At 37.9% G+C, this 22,256-nt stretch overlaps 2 protein-coding genes across 3 annotated transcripts in view; one reads left to right on the top strand and one right to left on the bottom strand.

Moving 5' to 3' along the window:
- The window catches only part of pdm3 (POU-domain protein pdm3), a 27,756-nt gene extending 9,405 nt beyond the window's left edge, over window positions 1-18,351 (bottom strand). Inside the window, exon 1 of the mRNA XM_089856974.1 lies at window positions 18,210-18,351. The gene's annotated coding sequence lies outside the window, so the exon portion shown is untranslated. The remainder of the gene's footprint in view (window positions 1-18,209) is intronic.
- On the top strand, window positions 18,293-22,256 carry lt (vacuolar protein sorting-associated protein light). 2 transcript variants are annotated; one of them, XM_089856846.1, is made up of 17 exons: window positions 18,293-18,430; window positions 18,504-18,539; window positions 18,608-18,673; window positions 18,817-18,990; window positions 19,058-19,132; window positions 19,197-19,451; window positions 19,526-19,751; window positions 19,836-20,170; window positions 20,243-20,296; window positions 20,360-20,596; window positions 20,660-20,835; window positions 20,895-21,087; window positions 21,171-21,641; window positions 21,702-21,801; window positions 21,871-21,915; window positions 21,978-22,057; window positions 22,127-22,256. In XM_089856846.1, the coding sequence occupies exons 2-17, from the start codon at window positions 18,525-18,527 to the stop codon at window positions 22,193-22,195; spliced, it is 2,571 nt and encodes an 856-aa protein (XP_089712972.1). In that variant the 5' UTR covers window positions 18,293-18,430; window positions 18,504-18,524; the 3' UTR covers window positions 22,196-22,256. The 2 variants fall into 2 exon arrangements, with proteins under 2 accessions (XP_089712972.1, XP_089712966.1); XM_089856840.1 differs by having other exon boundaries at window positions 18,413-18,539.

Raw genomic sequence — 22,256 nt, 5'->3', positions numbered from 1 at the left:
TCCAAGCACGCCGGTATTAACGACTCGGAGAACAGCGCCAACACCATTAGGCAGGTCCGCTCTCTCTTTCTCTCTGTATTCCACCATTGACTGTACATACTCCCACAACCCCATACATTAAGCATCGCAGAAAGATAATATATTCCAAACGCGATGAGACTCCCCTCCCACCCACCCTCAAACGCTCTCTCATAATATATATATATATAGGTATATTATTCAAAAGTATATTAAACTAGAGTCATCAAGAGTGTACTTCCAAAAAAATTAAGTGATGGCCAGTAGGACCTGCATGGTTTACAAGGGCAATTGTTGAATCGAAAATATGATTTTTTAACAAGTTATTAACATTTACGAATAACCCCTTAAATTTAATAAGAGAAAGAAACTGGAAAGAAAATACTAATTTAATCCAAGTAAGGGGCCAACCGTAAATCACCGAAACATTCGTAACTTGTTTATTGGGTCACGGAAGTTACATTTTCGACTTAAAATTGACCATAGAACAAAGTGTACTTCGGTCCTCCCTTTTCGTTACACCCTGTATATTTCTTCGGACCTTAGGTCAAGGCAGAATATTTGTATAACTTTGGATTAATTCAGTTTTGGGTTGTATTATATATATAATTTTGGGAGAGCATCTCTCGTTCGCATTTTTAACCTCCTCTTTTGGAGTGGGGGCCCCAGCATATAATATATATTATTAGCGAAAAGGAAAGGACTCTCTCTCGCTCTCTGGCGTTGGCCCTAGCTCTTCTTTTGGATTATATGGTCACAGACAGAAAGGCCAGCGGGACCAGAGGCCCCTCAATTAGGTCCAAAACCAAGTAACTCCAAAACTAATAAATTAGAGTTCAACTGTACTTTGGTAAAAATGGATTTTTCAATTTTAATTTAGTCTCTTCCTCTAAATAGAGTAATATTATCAAAGGCGTTTATCAGCGTGTCCGCGCAACGAAATCTTATCTAAGATATAATCACCAGAGAACCAAAAATATTCTAACGCATTCCCAGATAAATGACTTGAAAATTGAGCCCAACTAAAGTAGAGCGCTGATTGGTCTACTAGAGAGAAAGATATCAAGACGTCTCGATTGTTGTACGTTGTAAACATCATACGGGGCATTCACTACCACTTAAGACTTTCGTTAAGTCTCTAATTACTTTCTATTAATTAATTTTTTTTAATTTTATAAAAATATTACTCTGCTAAAACTTAGCGCCATCTCAAGACGCCTGTAACTGAACAAGTAAATACGATATGTCGCGTTTAAATACTCAAATATATTAGTATAGAATTCAGAAATCTTAAATTTTCCTTGTTATTTTCATTTTTGCGTCATTTTTGAAATAAGCGTCAAAACTGATTTCGTTGTTGCAGGGGGCGAGAGAGAGAGAGAAAGATTACTTTTAATAAAAGCGGAATATTTTAAGGGAGGTTCTTTATATTTTATATTTTGGGGCTGCACAACCAATCATTTCGCTTCATTTTTCTCTCTGGGAGGGGGGGGGCACATTTCCTATCTCACCCCCGCCCCCCTTTGCATTTTCCCTAAAAATTATTATTTTATTATTTAAGTTAAAACTTGTATATATATAAATATATATATTTCCCAAGGTTAATACCGGAGTATAGGCCTCAATTAGCGCTGCCAAAAATTTTATTTTATAATGTAATAAAATGCCTAAAAAAGTAATGAAAACTAAAAAAAAATGTAATCTCTTTGCCCAAAGCTATCTTTAATATCCACATCTCGCGCCGCGATAAAATTTATATTTATAATAATTTAGCAAATTATTTAACCCTGAAACGACGCGAACGTGAAAAGAACTCTTAATATCGAGGGGGAGACCACATTACCCTTAAATCTCTACGTCATTTAGCTTAGTTAAGGCTAAGACAAAATTGGAAGCGTTTCCCCCCTCGAATATTTGATAATTTCACGAGAAAAATACGAGAATTTAATATTAATTAGTTTTAACGACTATGATTGGCTAATTACCTATAATATATTTAAAAAAATAAAAAATTAAAATTCACCAAAAATAAAAATGGTAAGAAAAAGGTGCCGAATAAGAATAAGAATAAGAATAGTTATACAAAATTTGAAGTAAATAAATTCATATTTAAGATATTTATAATATCAACGATTCCTTTCTAGTGAGATGATGGTAACAATTATGACAATATATTATATAATAACATTATAGGTACGCTTATTAACCAAGATCTCTCCGTAAACATAAGTTAAAGGGTTTGTCGACCGAGTGGAATTTGTCAAAAATAGAAATAGGCCATTAAAAATGAGAGAGAGAAAGAAAAAAAGAAAAAAGGTGATATTTAAGAATATCATTTAAGTAATGATATCTGAGCGTTATTATTCCTTACTATTTGTAGGCATAGGCCGCGTTAAGAGTTAATGATTCGTATCGTATCTAACATAATTAATTATACGGGCTAGAAGAAGTAGAAGTCATCGTCATCAAATTAAATGTATATTATTAAAAATTTACAAAGTACAAAATTCGCGATTTCGTTTAAATACTCGAGTGATTTAATTGATGTCGCTGGCTAAAAATATCCCAAACCGATCGCCCAATGAAATAGCGTCTACGCCTTAAAATTTAAAGGCATAATGAATTTTATACGGTGGGGGGGGGGGATTATGAATGAATTTAGGCTCTCAACGAGTATGGATCAATCGATACTCTCGTTTTTCTTATTTCGTCTTAATGAAACCCGTGTGCATGTGTGACGCTAATAGATAAATAAAATGAATAAATGAATGAGTAGCACGCGCTATAAAAAAACACATACGGGGGAAAATAACATTAATATGTTAAAAATGTACGTTTCCAAAGGAATACATAGATAATTCTTATACAGAGTGTGTTTGCAAAAAGCAAAGAGGGTATACTATAAATAGGGGGGGGGGGAGTAGAAGGCTTCTGAGCCCTCTTATTGGTTGAAATGCGGTGAACCGGATATTAGATATCAAATAACAAACAAAGAATGTCTTGCTAAAGGTGCTAAAGCTTCAACTCCCTTTCTATACAGGTATACCCTCTGTGTGCAAAAAGGGGGCTATATATTGCACACTATACCGCGGGGTTTATATACATTAGCACCTTAATTTTTTGGTACAACACCCTGTACAATGATTAACGTGTGCTAACCAATCGAGGGTAGCACACGCGATAAACTATAAGTTTATTCTTGAATGAAAATGGTTTTTGGCGCGATGTGACCTCGTTTATTCTTATATGATCGTAAACGCGTCTCTCCAGAGTTGGTAAAGGTATAAACACACTAAGTGCAATATTCAACGCGTAAACAAAACAAATGGTGAGGTGAAAAGCTTAATTTCTTAAGGTCCCTTTTCATTTCGCCAACAAAAATCCGGGTACCGTGAAAACGACTCTTTAAACACTTCAAATTAAAAAGGGGGAAAGAAGAAGAAAAAATTCATTTCTCATTCTTTCAAAGTAATAATTAAATGAGAAATAAATTAAAGGAAAAAAAAATTAATTCCAAGGTCGTTCTCGAAATAGATAATATGTGGAGAAAAATACGATATCTTGAAACATATTATACGTAATTTCTTTTTCTTTTTTAATTATTAGCATTATATGTATGGAGATGCGCGTTTCTCAATTTGTCGTATCCCAAGGGGACGTTCCATCTCTCTCTCTTTTGAAAAAAAAAAATGGAGAATTTTTATGTTAAATCGACATGATCAATGCTAATTTCCAGCGATCCTTCAAATACAAGTCGAGGGACCATTCATTCAGAATAGATTTATATAAAGGATGTTAACAAACAGGGTAATTATATGTTAGAAGTACCGTGCGTTAAATGGGTGGTGGTGGTCGATAATGCCATTTTGACCCCCTTAAGAGACATAAACAAAGGAAGCCCCCCCCCAAAGAAGTTAAATTAAATTAGCATTAAATTTCTTACTCGCGTACGTAATATTTAATACTTAGTAATTAGGTAATCATCCCGTAAAATATATGTAGAGTGATTAGCCCCTCGTCTTTATAATTTGCCAAAATTTTCAAGGACGAATCTATTAAAAAACATTATAACTCCTGTCCTCTGGAAACAAGATAGCTCCCCCCTCTCGCCATATTCTTTTACGTAACGAATAATTGACCAAGTATAAGTTTATTATTTCTACAAATGCGGATGATTGACCATAAGGTTATAATCGTTTAGTACTATAAGTTTAACGCTGGAAGGATATAATTATCGATGTTAATACGCGAAAATAAAGGTGCCGGGGTGTATGACTGTAATCTTAACGAGGTAATCGTTTATTTGCCACCACCGCACCGAACCACTAAAGTTATAAAAGTAGATTTCGAGCAGCCTCATTATAGCTAACTACATTTCAACGCATTAAATACCAAAGAGAGAAAGAGAGAGAGAGAGAGAGAGAGAGAGAGAGAGAGAGAGAGAGAGAGAGAGAGAGAGAGGAAACCCTAGAAACAACTCATTTATTATTATTATTAACATTGATTGCGAAAGTCCATAATGCAGAAAAGTCCGATAACAATCCCCATAAAGGACGAAGGGACCTCTTATCCCCGCGACTACATTTAATGAGCCATTTTTCTGACCATTGTCCAAACGGAAAAGATATTTATTTGAATTTTTATTGCACTAATTATTATTACCAAGTGCGTAAATAACGTAATAACGCTTATCATAACAAGACCAAAATACAAATTAATGAAAATTAAAAATTTCAAATAAAAGTTGAACTAAGATTATCTTAAGTTTAGGCCAACTCTCCTGGTAATTCTCGCGATATAAGACGGCTCATAAATTAATCACGATTTAAGTTAATTTATAATCGAACGGCGTCCCGAGTACAAAAATTAAGGATAATTAAGGATATTTTATCTCCTATTAAAGAAACCCAAAATAAAAAAAATATTACCATTTTGGCATAATTAAAAATTTCACATTAGTGGAAAAATCAAAAATTTAATATTCCGAATTCGTCCGTAAAATGGATTTGAAAACAAGCTTCAAGGACACACCTCAATCACCCTTGGTCTTATTATTCTCATTACGAAATAGTATACTACTCGAGTGGCTTGAAACGACGGACGCTTATACCAAAGACGGACGGGACAAACCGCTCAGACGCAATAATTTTAATTTAATATTATTTTTGAATAAAATTAAATTAATTACGGTGGAAAATATCCAATTTTAATTTAACACGTTCTGGAAACTACACCCCCCAAAATGATGTTTAACTTTCGAGTCTCTCTACAATTATACCCAAAAATTAAAAGGGAATCTTGAATTAATTTTCGAGGGCCTACATACACGCACTGACTTTATGTTAATCAGCTGGGGGAAAACAAATCGTACGAGACTTTAACACGACGTATCAATCCGCCAGACCTTTTACACCATTCGTTAAAATATAGTGACGAAGATAATAACAAAGGATTTGCTCGATTACGCGTTGAAGCTTTTAAAAATTCAATTATACTCGCCAAGTAGGGACTGTAGGGAAAGGGGTGAGGCCCAAAATTAATTCTGGTGAAAGCGTAAAATGGAAAACATAATATTTAATTAGAATTAGTACGCCTTCTTAATTAGGCAAATTTTTGGTCGGGCCGGGCCTAGCCAGGAAGGAACAAGAAGGAACAGGGAGAAGGGGTAGAAACTCTTAATTTCAAAATTGAGTATTAAAATCAAGCATCCCTAACTGTGATTAAAGAATAATTAGCCAATTATATTGGTACCTGAAAACTTTTCCCTGCCTTTTACAGAAATTTTATGGAAACGCGTGTCCGATTGTTTTGCTAATATATTTAAATTTACAAAAGCGGTGGCGGCGGCGAATTTAATTCGGGGGGAAGTTATTATCGGAGCTAAAGTTTATGTCGAGATTTTGTCTTCAAAGGGAAGGTGAAATTTAGAAAATTTGCAGCTTGGATTCAATTAAATCATCAACGCTAAGAAAGAAATCGAAAGTTTCACGATTCCTTTGGTATTTTCGACGGAAGTTGGAAATTAATTAGAAATGATTAGAAAGGATTTTTCAATTAAAACTTATAACGAAACAAAAGAACAAAAGCTTAAATCGTTAATTCTTTTCAACGTGATGACTTTATGGTTCCAAAAATTTAAAGGGAGGCGATTGGCAGTTGTTGGAGTGAGAGAGAGAGACAGAGAGAGAGAGGAAAAAGGGAGTTAACTTTGAAAGAGGGAGAGAAAGAGAAACTTATATCTTCAAGGAGGAGGGAGGTATAGAAGGGAGACGGAAATTGGATTTTTATTAACGATAGAAAGCCGATAACAAACGAAGACGCGTGAGATCAGCATTGTTCCAAATTATAAAACAGACAATACCAAATTAAAACTCTTTCAACAACAGAAAATTAAGATAGAGAGTGCCCACTGATGATGTAGACTTTCAACTTTTGGTAGGCCTAAATCCGAAATCGAAGATTCCTACGCGCGTCAAAATACCAACAAAATTCTTGTACCCCGATTAGGTTAAAGATAACGAAATGTCATTCTTTCTAAATAAATGGAAAAACATCCGTACGTACGGGGAAAAAGACCAAAATGGGCATTACACGTCAAATGTCACGGCGTGCAAATATAACTATGTTTTATCCGATTCCCTTTGGGAGGAGGAGACGAAGTTTCAGCGTCTTGAAAGTTTCAGTCCCGTTGAAAGAAAAGGCCAACTTATACCCCAATATTGGTTACTGGTAACCTACCAAGACCTTAAAGACGGGGGGCGCGGGGGGACTCTCGGTATATACCTAACTTCGGACCCGGGTTTTCAACTCTTCGGAAAATTTATTTTCTCTCACAAGGAAGTATATTTTGACGCGGCGCTAAGCTATTCGGGACAGTACGTGGCAGTAGAGGCGGGGGGGAAACAGCGTCATTTAAATTTTCTCATCATTCAAGACAGTCGGGCCGGGGGGGTGACACCCCCAATGTAACCCCCTCTGGATCTCTTTCACAAAGAGAGACAGAGAGAGAGAGAGCGTCGCTTCCCAGTTAAAATAATGATAATACGTAAAAGAATCTTTTAAAAGTTGTTACAACATCCAAAAGTCAAAAGTTTTCCCTTCAAACCGAGTTGGGAGTGGAGGGGGTTGTTCCCCCGCACAATCTTGTCGGAATTGTGACAAACAACTGCCTGCTTTTCAAAAGAGAATCGGCTGGTTCAAGAGAGAGGGAGTGAGAGAGAGAGAAAAAGGGGTAGGGCCGGGGTTCGAAGGAATGGAGAACGGAGAAGAAAGTGGCCAAGGCCTAGCGCTGGAGATATCATTTTAATTAATCTTTTCGTCATCTCATCTTGCCGAGAACATCTTTTAAAATATTTTTCCATTACCAGCCCTAACCCAAGTCGACGATAACCTTCTCTAAGTTAATGGCTACCATTGGGAGTTTAAAAATGAAAGAAAGACGGTAACCGTAACCAAAACTATTCCTAATATAGCCAATCCTAAGCCTAATACCCACGAGGTCAGGTTGTCGAAGAATAACAATCAAAATACGAATATGATACCAAATAAACTTAACGTAGAAAAGCATTTGACTTATGGTAGGAGCCGAGGCTTAGAGAGAAAGTGTAAGGGCTCACTTTTACGATCTTGTCTTGGAATTTATTTCAAAGGAGAGCGCCGTTATTTCATCAAAATTAAAAATTAGCCCTTCTTCCCCGCGATGGTCCCACCCCCCTCGCTTCCTTTTAAAATCTAAGCCAATGGGAAGCTTCGAAGCTTTAAATTAGAAGCCGTACACGTTATCATTTTTAAACCGAACTCTATGGAAAAGCAAGGGTTGACGCCGCGCGCCTAAAGTCATAAAATTAAAGTTGGAACTCCAACAAATTCCGGAATCGGAAAAGCGTCGAATAAACGAAAAATCTTTAGCGTATAATTCTATTTAAAATATAAAGTTCGGACAAAGAAGTAAGTTCGTATATAGGTTCATTTGGCTAGAATTCCCCCAAGGGGTGCAAAGGGTAAAGGCACTCCCAAAAGTACCTGCTAACCAAAAACCAACTCCGAAACAGCCAGGCATAGAAAGAGTTAATATAAATTTACCTAAGCCTATAGTTGGGCTTAAGGGCGCGGAATAGCGCCAACCGGTGCTTTTTACGAATTGCAAGGGGACCCCCCCCCCCCTTCTTTGTTGACTCTTCTAGTTAAAAACGGCCGCTTGATTTTCCCGCGCTTTTGCTTCCCCCCCTACCAACGTTATTTACAAAATGTTGTACTACACGTACTGCAGTTTACATAGTAGAACCTAAAAGAAGATGTACTGCCGGCATTAAAGGGACACTTAGACGTCTTTCTTTAAATCGATTCTCTACTCTATAGAATTCTTAAGAATGGAAAACTTTCTATTTCAGACAATTATAGTAAACACTAAAAGAAAAATATCATTAAAGATCAGTGTTTCAAAAAGGCTTAGATGGATTACGACTATACTTTAAGACTCTCTTTAAAAACATAACGTTAAAAGCTTGTTGATTCAGAGAAAATAGTACTGGAATAGAAGCTACGTCGATAAAATAAACAAAAGGGTTAATTCTCCCTCCATTGTGACGCATATAGCAACAGAAAAAAATTATAACCGAAAATAAGATCCTCTATTCCAGTACAGTTTTCTCCATTTTTCCCGCCGTTTTTCTTTGAAACGTTCAACGCAAGAACGAGAAGTTTCGCGCTATTTCTCTCTGCACGAGAGCGAAAGAAGCGGGAAAAACGGTGCAGTACGTGCTTCACGGACCAATCAATGATTGGCAGTCGTGACACGAATTATATGAATGAAAAGAACGCGCGCAAAGAGACGCCTTTAATCCATTCAGCCAGAAAAAGTTAGGAAAGGTCTCGTGACAGCTGCCGAGAAAGACGGATATAAGAAAAGTGGACAGTGCACTCAGGAATAGATTCGCCCTATCGATTGTCGCCTTTTTCACGTGTCCTTTATGACCACTCCCTAGAAATGGGTTAAATTATTCTAGCGTATTGTCATTACATATTCATGGGGAAAAACATAAGAACCATTGAGAAAAATACGAAAACAAAACCAGGTCATGACGTTGATGAACGCCAAACACGAAACGAAAAAAAAATCAACAAGTATATGATTAAAGTTAATCTCGAAACATATACCGAGTTTCAGTTATTATACTCTTTTTAGTAGCCATAAGAAGTCTTCAAATCCGAAAAAAATATTTATTTTATCAAAATATTACAATTCGGGTGCAGCCAGCATTTAGGGGCACAGAGTAGCATGTATTTTACCATAGCCCCTGTAGAAATGTTGTTCCTGCCGCACACCCGTGTTCGCAAATACCGCCACACAGCTCGGAAAAACACGAATACCACTCTGAATATTATTATTTTGAAAAGTCCCTGATTATTTGTCGGTAACGCGCAAACTCCGTCCCACAAATAATCCCTCGGATTTCGTTAGAGGGAGGGAGAAAGAAATAATTGCGATAATTAGTTTAATGTTTAAGTTTGCCCTTAAAGCCAACGCGAGAATAAATGAGAAATTATACTTTGAAAACTATTCATATCCAATTAATACTCTCATGAAAATTGAACCCTTCCCTACAGACGCACTTTGAAGTGTTATTACTCTGGTTCTATAAGAGATACGGGGATGTCTTTTGAAACTCTTGTAAGAATTGAATACACTCTTAATTGAAGGCACACAGAGAGAGAGAGTTGGAATTGGAGGAAGGAAGGTATTTCTAGGTTTAATACATAAAAATAGGATTTAAAGGAATTATTTAAATTTTCGCTAGAAAAATACAAAAGTTTTCCGTGTGCAGATGGTAAAGCAGATCCCTGGTTCAACTCGGGACTTGGACCAGGAGAGAGAGAGAGAGAGAGAGAGAGAGAGAGAGAGAGGTGGCGGAGTGGGAGGTGGTTTCAATATAAATGGGGCTAATTTTTAACAGAGAACCAGTTAAAACTTTAAGGAAGATTAGCCAAGAGCCCGCCGAAATAAAACTAGTACTTTTGGGATAATTCCATCAGGGGTGCGTGGGAGGGGGGGGCTTGCAATGAATGAGGGGTGGTGTATCCGACCAAGGGCGTGGTTAGGTATTTAACCTTATTTGCATGCAAATCACAAGGACTAAGACGAAAGGAATCTTGGCCCCCGCTCTCTCTCTCTCTTTTTCAAAAAAGAACCAAAACCCTAGAAGAGTTCCCATTCAGTTCTATGTTTTGTATAATTCCTATTATACATATTTATGCTCCCAAACTAAAGCAAGCGAGCTAACTATCGCCTTATTTTCGAAACTGAAAAGTTTTAACCCAATATATAAAAATATATATAGTGAGTTCCACATTCTCTCCCCCAACCCGTTCAATTATAGGACTGATCTTATTATAACAGAGAGAGCGAGAGAGAGAGAGAGGAAAAGAGAAAAATCAGCGAAGGGGAACTTTTCCCTGGAAAAATTAAGGACCACCTAAACATTATGTTTAAACAGCGCTCGACATAAACAGAAGTACATTAAATTGAAATTATCAATAAAAATTCAGTCCAATTTTTTTTTAGTGTAATTTTTCTTTTAAATATCGAACTATAATACTAATTAACAATAATTATTATTTTCTAAATAATTAATTGAATTTTTGTCCGGAAATCTAACAAATGATTGATAATTTCGCGTTTAATTTATTTCCGTATATTTTATTTAACGAATCGTAAACTTTTAATCATTGAATTGATTTTCGAGGAAGGGAAGGGGGGAGGGGTTAGGGTTAGGTTTTTCTATATCTCTCCTATACGAAAAACTTGTACGCACGTTGTTTGAGTTTAAAATTACAAAATCCCCTTCAGCATGCATGGCGGAGGGATAAGATATTTTAAAAGTAAGTAGTCGCAAAGTGAAATTTATTTTTATATTTAGAACCCGATAACTAACTTGTTGTTGACGTTATATAAAGGCCTTACTCTCATTTCTTTACAAACACGGTTATGCCATTTGCTAAAATTTATACTTTAAAACTATATAGGTATATCAGCGGTACGGGGACCACTCCCAAACCAAATCCCATAAATTGCGTTTTGCAAATTTTATAAAAGCCGTAAGGAGGAGAGAGAGAGAAAAAGAAGAGAAGCTTTAGAGAACACTCCCCTCCCCCCGAAAAATATTTAAATTCTCGCTGAATATATTGAGATTACCTCAAAGGCCTCCCCTCCCCCTCCGATACCCCCAAGGGGTGACGGTGTACGCCGTCCCTTTGGCAGTAGGGGGAGGGGGGGCGCACCCCTAACATACAATTTTAAAAGTATAGTTGGATCTCTCTGAAGGGAAACAGGGAGAAAGAGAGAGAGTTGGACTTTTGGGTTTTAGCATAATAGCGTTAAGGGCGGACTAAAAATTGGTTGAAGGGAATTCTTAAATGATGGGTTTTCATTAAAAGCAACGGAGCTTCCCCTTGATTAGCATAGAACACGACAAACTATATTACATACAGGGTGTTTATCATTAAAAGTCCAACATATATTAAGGAGACAGGTGTTATTGCTGTCAAACCAAGTGGACAGTGGCGAAGAACGTGATTGGTCCATAACACAATGAAATAGCCACAAACGTAGCTGCATTACTACCCATTTATTGGTACAATTCAATAACGATCTAATATTGAAGACTGACAATGATTGGGAGCCCTTATCTCCATAACACAACGTTGTAGACCCCATCACGCACTTTCTCTACTCAATTTGCCCAAGAACACGGGACTATTTAATTTATGTTGGACTTATCAGAAACACCCTGTATAGTGGGAGAAGATTCGTACGAAATTGCTGGCTGAAAACGAAAGACACAGAGCCAGGAAAGGATTTGCAGTTTGCGCGGCGAGTTTATATGGAAGAGAAAATGTCCCGTCACTGGACTAGAGGATTTTCATCCCTCTACCCATCTTCGAGACGCGTTCGCATCATTGTTCAAGTCAGTATAAACATAAAATAAATCTAACTAAAACTCATAAAATATAAATTTCAATATTCGTACAAAATGTTCGCTATGAAATTCCCTGATTTAAAGGTTACCCAAGTCGATATTGTAATTTAAACAAAAACGAAAGGAAATATATCCAAGTCTGAAATGAAAAATGTAGCGCGAACAAAACTTAATTCAGGGATGAAAGGGGGTAAGTATATACAGTTCTAAAACTGTAAGGGTCGAATCTAAAATCAGGAGTTGGGAGGAAGGGGGGAAGGGGGAGAGAGGGGAGAAAGAGCGAGGCCACGCCCAGCCCAGGACGAAAAGAGGGCGGTCGCCACTTTAAAAATGCAATTGCTGCCAGCCCCTGACCCCCGACCCTAGCATGCATAAAGCGGGCAGGCAGACTAATATATCCCCGCGCATTCAGCCAGAGAGAGAGGGAGAGAAAATTAGGGAGGAAAAATTTATGAAAAGAAGGAGAGAGAGAGAAATCTCTCGGCTCATTCCAGAGAAAGAATCGATTAGAAAATGAAAAGGGTTAAAAGAGAAAATCGAGGGAACCAACTAACTACGTTACCCCAGAGGAATAAACCAACCCTGAACCATTTGCGGACCTAGAAAAGCATCGTGGAAGCGCGGCGGCGACACTAGCGCCATCTGGATTGTCCCCTACACCTACTTGTCCCTTCATGTGACCATGGACAGACGCAACCCTAAAACATGAACGAACAAGGGACAACACACTAACATAAACAATAAACAAGATCATGCAATGTTCAACTTATTGCGCAGGCTAAGGGGTCAGAATTGTGGCAAATTCGGGTGTCCCCTACGCGATGGTACCAAATGTTTTGGCACAGTGGTTAGAGTATAGGCAAACTTGGGAGCCTCAGAACTCTGGCGATTTGAACTCAAAAGAGAAACGCTTTAAAACAGCGTTAGCCCTAACTATTCTCTATTCAATAGTACTCGGCCCTAAATCAACCACAAAAAGCATCATAACATGATCAACCTTCAAAAATTCCACGGAGTGGTTTCCCCCTTGGTGCCAGTGAAAGGAGTATATCACGCGAGCCAGTGTCTTAGTCCACCCAATATTCTGCCAATTCAGAGAGGGCCAGGACAGGACAGGACAGAAGGGACGATGAGGGGTGTGGGCGGGGGTGGGACACGCGTGGCTTCAAATTCAAAAGAGAGCGTGGTTAATTTTTGCAAAGCCGGTTGGGTTCCCTGGTGGGCAAAAATACTCCCCTATTTTACGACAGAGCATTTCTACAAGATAATTGGGAGTCACTACCCGCACGCCTTTGACAATATAAAATAATTAATAGATGAAAGGAAGCCGAGACGAATGTAGAAAAGGCCCATGATGAAACGGGGTAGAATTAATAATTAAGGACGGAGGAGAGAGAGTCTTAAGAATATTTAAAATGCTTTTAAATAGTTTATTGAAACTTTTATACTGGAATTGGAGCGGGGGAGGGGGGGGCAAATAAACCTTTTCTTCTTTGGTAAATCCTTTGGCATTCCTTTGGGGACAGAGAGCTTTAGCCGAAACCAAACGTTAATTTCAAACGAAAAATTTATAAGACAATTCCAAAATTCTAAATTCTTAATACTGACCTTAAAGAAAATTATTTAATTCAATGATAACCATTTCAGAAATTATTAATCTTAAAGTTACCCCTACACGGCGACTTTCCCCCGAACACCGGTGTATTGCGGGTAAAACATTTCTACAGGCGACTATGGGAATTCAATGCTAACGCTAACCCCTAAATGTAGGCTTTCCTTTAATACAACTTACAGAAAAATTATACAATAATTTTTTAGAAAAAGTAAATAATTTAAAGTAAAACTTAAACTCATTTAACATTACTGTATAAAATTCTTTCAGGGGGTAAAGCCCCTTGGTGGTTCCGATTGGCAAACTTTAAGTTGAAAAGAGGATTTGTCGTTGCCGGGGGGTTGGGGGCAGAGAGATGGTTTAAGTTGAACCCTAGGTTCTTCCTAGCTTTTATAATTAATAGCGCAAGAGAGGGGGCTCTATCCCCTCTCATCCTCCTATCTAATTCCGAACCATTTCGGACTACAACCCCCCAGCACCCCCCAACTAAAGCCTTCTCTATCGGAGCTCGATAAATTAAAAGTTTTCAATATAAACTGGAGGGGGGAACGGGGGTAGTAGCCCCACCCGGACCGGTTTAAAACCCAGATAGGAAAACATACACACACATACCGAAGGGAAGAATAAAATAGTAACAGAGAGAGACGATAATCCTCTTATCTTCTTTCATACTCGTTAACAACAACACCGCTCGCTCGACTCGACTCGACTTGATATACCAAAAGAGAACCAACCATCTATGGGGGAATGGGGGGGGGACAGCCTCCCACTATGGGGCAGGGTTGATACGTTATATTGCTTTTCAGTTCTTTTACTATTTATAAGATTCGAACTGAACTGTTATAACTAACTCTATCTCATTTATAATGATGGGTAATTCTCAACGCAAGTGCATTTATAAACAAACAAAATAAATGCATAAATACGAATTTGTCAGCGCGGAAACCTTTGAGATAAAAAGTAGGAAATCGTTAGGATATTTTCTCCAACGCTGATTTACCAGTTTCCGTCTCAACCCTGAATGCAAAGGACGGGGAAAATAGAGTCGAGTCGAAGCTAACTTTTATTATCAATCAGTTGTTCTACGTTTGTTTATTAAGGAAGTTTTTAACTCGAGCGCTTGCCACATTTTCTCTATTTTCATTTCCCGCTAAATTCGCGTTACTTCATTTCGTATATAGATAAGGAATAGCACTACGTAATCTAGTTGGAATTGGCGCGCTTTAAAAATAAACAGCCAATTCATTGGCAGTCTTTCCGAATGCCAGGGTGGTGCACGAGTGACTCGACAACTACCAAAAGCCCAAGGATATGAAACGATTAATTAAAAACAGTGTAAAATGTTTAATTTAAAGTCATTTAATTAAAATATATGTTTAAAAAAACCATTAGCGCCGATTAACTGTTTAATATAAGGGCGTTTAATTTAAAATACAATTTAAAAGTTACAATTTCTCAATTAAATTTATAAATAGTAAAATTTTATGTAAAATCAAATCCATCATTACTACGAATAATGATATTTCAGAATCCATTAGGATAATTTATATTTCGTTATATAATTAGGAGATAATGATAAGTATAATACAATTCAGCCTATGTTAATGCGGATAAAGGGGCGGGCGCCATCATCTAGTCGTCTTAAGTATCTTAAGTAATGTAACTTAAATTAACTAAAAGAACATATCCGTTCCGTTAGTCGCAAAAGACATCAACACGATTATTTCTTTTTACGGATTTAGTTACTTAAAACTAATTTGTAAAAGCTAATTTTAACGTTTACGCCAATGATTACGGTTACAGTTAATTGTCCCTAGACGCGGGCGGCTATGATTTCAAAGCACCACCGCCTAACCCCGAACTGGTAAACAGGGGCCGGAATGTCCCTCGGTACAAGTTTAAGAACTTCGCGCTAATTGACTGCTTTTTTTCTTCGATATAAATAAAAAGGGTTATATGGAAGGGTTTAATTAATGTTCTACATATAGTTTCCGCGTTTGTCTCTCTCAGCATTGAACCCCCCTTCCGCACCCCCCCCCCCCCGTTCTCTTAGATGAGGATGGCGGCGCGACTGACCTTCTTAGAGGTTTAGAACCCAGCTAGTAAAAATCGAACAATTAGCGCAATTCTCGTTCGGGAAAACGAGCGAGCGACCTAACCCTATACCCTTTACGCGACTTGCCAATCTCCCCCCCGGCCCGCAAACCCTAAAAACCCCTATAGAATACGCCATCCTGGATCCTACCAAGCCGCTGAAATACTATAGACATAATCATTAAATCCCTTACTCCCGACAAAATAATGTAAGGGGTTCTCCTTAGTTATGTCAGGGGAGAAACCGGGGGCTCATCCCCTAACTCCCCCCCACCCCGGTCCAACTCTCCGCTGACATCGTTAGAATTTCTTTAGGAGCAAGGAGCAATGAAAACAATAGAAGCAGTATCATCTTCAGCTTGAATAATTATAATAATTATTCAACTCGCTGTGTTAATACTCCTTGCATTAGAATCGCAGCGCCCACTACGACCCCCCCTTCCCCCCGGTCCCCACCAATAGTCTCTTTTCTTAGAAAATGGGGCCGGTCATCTTCCAGGCGAAATTAAGGAAATCGTTAAAGGTTCAGCCCCCTGCCCCCACTCCAGCCTTCCTTTTTATCGCGGTTAATTACATCCAGGGGGCGATTCCCCCATCCCCCCAGAGACACAAAGAGAGAGAAATTTAGGCCTGGTCCAATGATACTATGTCCTACTACGTCTACTTTAATTGCAAATAATACAACAGCAAAATTTTTAGAAATGTCGCTAATGTATGCTATAGTTTTTATAATTACTAGGGAGGTTAAGTGATGTGAAGAATTCTGTCTGGGCGTTTTTGGGTACGAATGAATCAACCTCTCTACCGCGTGTAGCGATAATAATCTTTTTTACATTATTTGCATAAAATAATTGCGCTCGTAATGTTGTATTATTCGACGACATGAATAAAACATTTCAGAAATAAACGGCCGGGTCATTATAATGTACCCCCACACGTGACGTAGGTAATGACTGACTCTAAATTCGCGCGCGCAAACAGAGATACAAATCACGTGACCAATTAAGAAAAAGTACCGCGCTAAAAATATAATATCAAAATACTAAATAAATTATTAATTAATTAGAGTTATCTAAGAAGTTAATGACCACCAATAATTTTGCAAGCGGCGCCATAAATATTTTTACAAAAATATTTTATAAATATTTTGAGGATGAAAGTTGAAGATAAAAATAAGGCAATATCCGTTTTGCCAAAAATGAACGCGAGCTGGGGTGGAAATGAATTAGGGGGTGGTTCAGGGGTTAAAATGATACAACTAAACTAGAACTAGGGCCGGGGGGAGACATGGGGGAGGGGGTTCGACTTTAAAAAGGGGTTGAATAAATGAGATGTCATCCTTAGCACCGACCGGGATGAGAAATCATTTTTCAGCCTGGGGTTTCCTTGACATTATGTTAAACTGATAAGAGGGGGTGGGGGTTCTACCCCCCCCTCCATCCGTATGGGAGAAAAGCAATGACACTGTCCGAAGGGGGGGGGGGAATATATAAATTATTTCGACCACCCCATAAACTTTCGGCGCTAACAAAATATGGAGGGGGCTTTTTCGTGAAAAATTCGTTCCGGAATCTGGACCCCTATAAAGTATTAAAGTGTCTTTTACCGCGTCATGACGGTTGCAAACTTGGAAGGGACTTGGTTAATACTGGTATAAGTATCCAGTTTTATAAGGATTACGTTTCGAAAATGGCTGCTAAAAATACTTTTCACTAAAACCAGAAAGAAGCTGATGATAACAGATACTACCGAGGGAATGATTGGCCATTTTCGTTAACAAGAAGCCGCGAGTTTTAAAGTACTAAAGGAAATTGGGTTCCTTTTAAGGTTGTAAGAGAGTATACGATAGAAAAGTTTTCGTTGTCAGTTAAGGGGAGGGGGAATAAATGGAGGATTCTTTTGTTTTGTCATAGTGGAAAATGGAATTTTGCGAGAGAAATTTATGATTTATAATGAATGGATCATTTAGGCCCCCGTTGTATAAAAATAAAGTTTCCCCTCCCTCGTTTTTAATGGAAAATACGAAGTGACATACGAAGTTTTCAACTGTATTTAATCTTCTCTAGAAACGACACTAAAATCGTTTCATTTCTATTATTTATTATAAGAAACGCTAAGTGCACTTACTCTTTCTAAAAATTATTTATAATTCATATTAGAAAAAAAGTTCAGGAAATCGTTAACTTCAAAACGCTAAATTATGATGAAACATCAGACGAATTTGAATAATATTTGAAGAATAGTTAAGTTCCAACCCTCTTCTACGCATCCCCACCCGCTTTTTAAATAAAAACGAAGCCGACATTACATTAGCGGCGCTGGGCACGGCACAGTCAAAGGCCCTTGGCCGCCATGCGCGTTAGCCTATTAATATCATCACGGATTCATGGGCAAAACAAAGAAAATTTATGACCAAGGCCTAACTGTCACACGATGCGAAAACTCGCGTTTCGCTTTTTAAAAACAAAACTACCCGTAAAGAGAGCTTGAAAAACAAATAGTAAACTTACCGAATTAATCTCGGCGAAGAAAGGGCTCTCGGCATTCCTTAATAACGCGGAGACGGACTTTTAATTACGATTTTCATAAATTAATAAAGTCTAACTCATTATAGCGCGCGTAAAAACTAGACTGCCGTTAATCCTAGGCGTCCTAGCGCCGCTCTCCTATAAAAAATTACAGCCAATCAGAGAGGTTTTCGCCTAATTTGAATACGTCAATTCAACCAATGGTGAGCTCCAAACACCGTTAACACCCTATCATTATGTATAATTAATAGTATCGCTATCCCCCCTACTTTTAAGTTTTACTCGTGATCACCAATAATGGCTGATAATACCGTAAGATATTAAAGATTTAATTACGTTCGATCATTATAAAATAAATAATTATCCGTTTTTAAATAAAGATAATGAAGGAGGAAAGAAAGACGTCTTCTGAAGAGGAAGATGACGATGAAGAAGAGGAGGAAGAGGTAAGCCTCGGTCATTTGTTTACAAAAATTACGGGGTAATGGCACCCCATGTTAACGCGCCATAGAGATTATACGTGACGAATCAGGCGACTGCCATTTCTATTATCGAAGCGTTTAAATTAACTTAAAACGATTAATTTAAGGATATTGAACCAAAATTACAATACGAAAGATTGGGAAATGATTTGGTACAGATTTTAAAGAAGGACGCGGCCAGTTGTCTGGCTGTACATCCTAAAGTTTTGGCTTTAGGGACACATTCTGGGGTTTTACACATATTAGATCATCTAGGAAACAGTATAAGCACGTCTCCGCTGGTAAACGATATTTTAAAGGGATTTAATACCAATTAGCAGGCCTAATTCGCTTTAAATTTAATATCAGCACACCAAAACCATCAACCAAGTTAGCATTGATGAAAATGGGGATCATATTGCTTCTTGCTCCGATGACGGAAAAGTAAAGATCACGCCCCCCTCCCCCTTTCATCAGATTCTAATTAGTTTTAATTAATATTCTATAGATTATTGTTATGGGATTATATAGCAACGAACATAATAGAGTCATAGTTTGTGATAAACCCGTCAAAGCTATTTCCCTAGATCCTAACTTCTACAAATCAAACAGTGGACGTAAACTAATTTCGGGAGATGATAAAGTGGTCCTCCACTATAAAACGTATTTATCCCGTTACAAAGAAGCCGTTTTGCATCAAGGGGAAGGGCCAATCAGAAATATTCGCTGGAATGGGCAATTTGTGGCCATTGCCACTGATATGGTACCACCACATTGAAACAAAGCTTTTCAAAAAGTTCCATTTCTTTGAGAAACGTTTTCATTGGAAAATTGTAGAATGCCAGAGTTTACGATCTGAATTCGCGTCTTATAATCACGAGGATTAAAAGAGAATTCGGGACGCAATACCCGCCCGAAAATCATCGATGTAACATATTTTGGAAAGATTCAAAAACACTATTAGTTGGCTGGGCCGACACTGTTGAAGTTTGCGTCATAAAAAAGAGACCTATTCCGACAGACGCCGCTTTAAAGGGCTTACCAGATTATTACGTTGAAATTTGTGAGACCCTACCCAATAATCAACTGAAAATATTATTAACACCATGTAACACGTGTTAACACTTAATAATTCTTCATTCCATAGCGTGCAACTTTACTCTGAATTCATTTGTAAATGGGTTAGCTCCAATGGGAGCCAATGTCGTCACTTTAACAGTCTTAAAGTCGCCCAATGATCAAGACGGAGGGAAAAGACCTCATTTGAGTGTCTTGGAACCTCTGGCGACTGATTTTACTGAACTTTCGCGCGATATTCTTTCAGTTAAAGGCAGCCAAGAATATCAATGTAACGACTACCATCTTGAAAGCCTTCCAGACGAAGGCCTTTATTTTATCGTTAGCCCCAAAGACGTCGTGGTGGCGAAACCGCGAGACGAAGACGATCACTTAGCTTGGCTTCTAACTCATAAAAAATTCCTTGTAAGACCTAGAGAGCTAGAGTTCCACCTTAGTAAAAGTGTAGACTTTCACAATCTTTCAATTGCGATTTAGGAAGCGTTGGACGCGGTTGAAACTTGTCGTAATCTAAAGAGACATAACAAATTGGTGCGAAAAAAAATTTAGACAAAAAAATTAGACAAATATCGCGACTGACCTATTTTGATGTAGATGGTTGGCCAAATCTATTTGAGTTATCTGATGAGGGAACGCAATTACGCGGAAGCCGCCAAATTATGCCCGAGAATTCTAGAGAAAAACAAATCCCTATGGGAAGATGAAGTCTATAAATTCGCTCACATTCAACAATTAGCGACGATCGCACCCTATTTACCCCTAACTGATCCCACCTTAGACGCGGCCATTTACGAAATGGTCCTGAACGAATACCTCCATAAAAACACTCAAGTATTTACGCTATAACTTAACACGAAGAACACACCTTTTACCTTTCCCAAATCTTCACTAAAGGAGTTTGTTCGACTGGTCCGCGAATGGCCCAGCAATCTTTATGACATTCCAACCATTTGCAGCGCGGTCATGGATATTTTAACATTTGATCCTTATAACACGCTCTTATTGGAAGGACTGAGCGACCTTTACACTTACGAACGGAAATTCGATAGAGCTTTAGATATATATTTAAAGTTTGTTAATATTTCTAGCATCCCACGCTCTTTTAACTACTATAAATGTTCAATTTCAGAATAGGAAATCGGGACAGAGTTTTCGATTTAATTCGAACTCATAATCTCTTGGGATCCATTCTGGATAAGTTAGAGATTCTATTAAAGTTAAATAAGCAAGAAGCCATCAATCTCTTGATTGATAACATTGAAAAGGTCCCGATAAAGCTGGTTATTTCCAAATTGGAACATAACCAAGAGTACTTATTCATCGTAAGTAGTAAGCGACGCGTCATTCTCCCCATCCCCGTCAACCACGCGGGACGCGCCTGACTGTTCATTCTTTTGGTCGCCAGTATTTGAGCAAACTATTCCAAAAAGACTCGAAATTGGGTGAAGAATACCACGGTCTTTTGGTCAATCTTTACGCCGAGTACGAAACGAGCGGTTTACTTCGTTTCCTACAAAGTTCCAATAATTACCCGTTGGAGAGCGCCCTGGAAGTTTGCCTTCAACGTAAACTTATCCCGGAAGCGGTCTTTCTTTTGGGCAGAATGGGCAATTTGAAACAGGCGCTACAAATGATTACGCGCGACTTGGAGGACATTGACAAAGCCATTCAGTTCTGCATGGAACACGATGATAAAGATTTATGGGACGATTTAATCGATTATTCCGTCGATAAACCGACATTCATCAAGGTTCTCTTGGAAAATATCGGAACGCACGTCGATCCCATCATTTTGATCCAGAGAATCCCCGATGGAATGGTCATACCCGATTTGCAAGTGGCCCTCGTTAAAATACTCCAAGATTATAATCTACAAGTAATTGAAAAGAAACAATGTTAAATTAAGTTAAGATTTAATCCTAATTCGAAAAAACAGATTTCCTTAAGGAAAGGATGCAAGAAAATCTTAGTTTCGGATTGCTATAGTCTCCTGGAAAAATTAAATAAGCAACAAAAACGAGGGATACACATTACCGGTAACCACCGAAACCTTTTGAAATTTGAGAGTATAGGCCTACTTAATTAAAATTGATTTTTGTTCACAGATGACCAAGTTTGTGAAGCTTGCCATAGAAAGATACTAGTCAACAGTAAGACTAAGTTCGGTAACTGGGCCATTAATGCTTTTAAGTCTTATACCATTCATTTTCAGATTGTCACAACGCTGTTGACATTCGTCTATTCCAATGTAAACACGCGTTCCACGAGACATGCATGCCAACGCATGAAATGGTAAATTAGTAATTACCTACCGATGGTAAAATTGACCTATTTTATTCATCATTCGTTCCTTTGTTGTAGGAAATTTGTTCAATTTGTAGCGCCCAAAAACGAAGTAATAAACCAATGACGGAAACCTATAATCAATAGTTGAATTAAAGTGATAATTTCTATAATTAATTTGATTAATAAAGAGATTTTTATAATTATA

This window comes from Phalangium opilio, unplaced genomic scaffold (assembly GCF_054372755.1).
Source record: "Phalangium opilio isolate 3A_F unplaced genomic scaffold, DU_Popi_V2 ptg000011l_1, whole genome shotgun sequence".
In the NCBI taxonomy this organism is placed as follows: Eukaryota; Metazoa; Arthropoda; class Arachnida; order Opiliones; family Phalangiidae; genus Phalangium; species Phalangium opilio.
The sequence above is the reverse complement of the archived record's forward strand: the minus strand, read 5'-3'. Positions and strand labels throughout refer to the sequence as shown.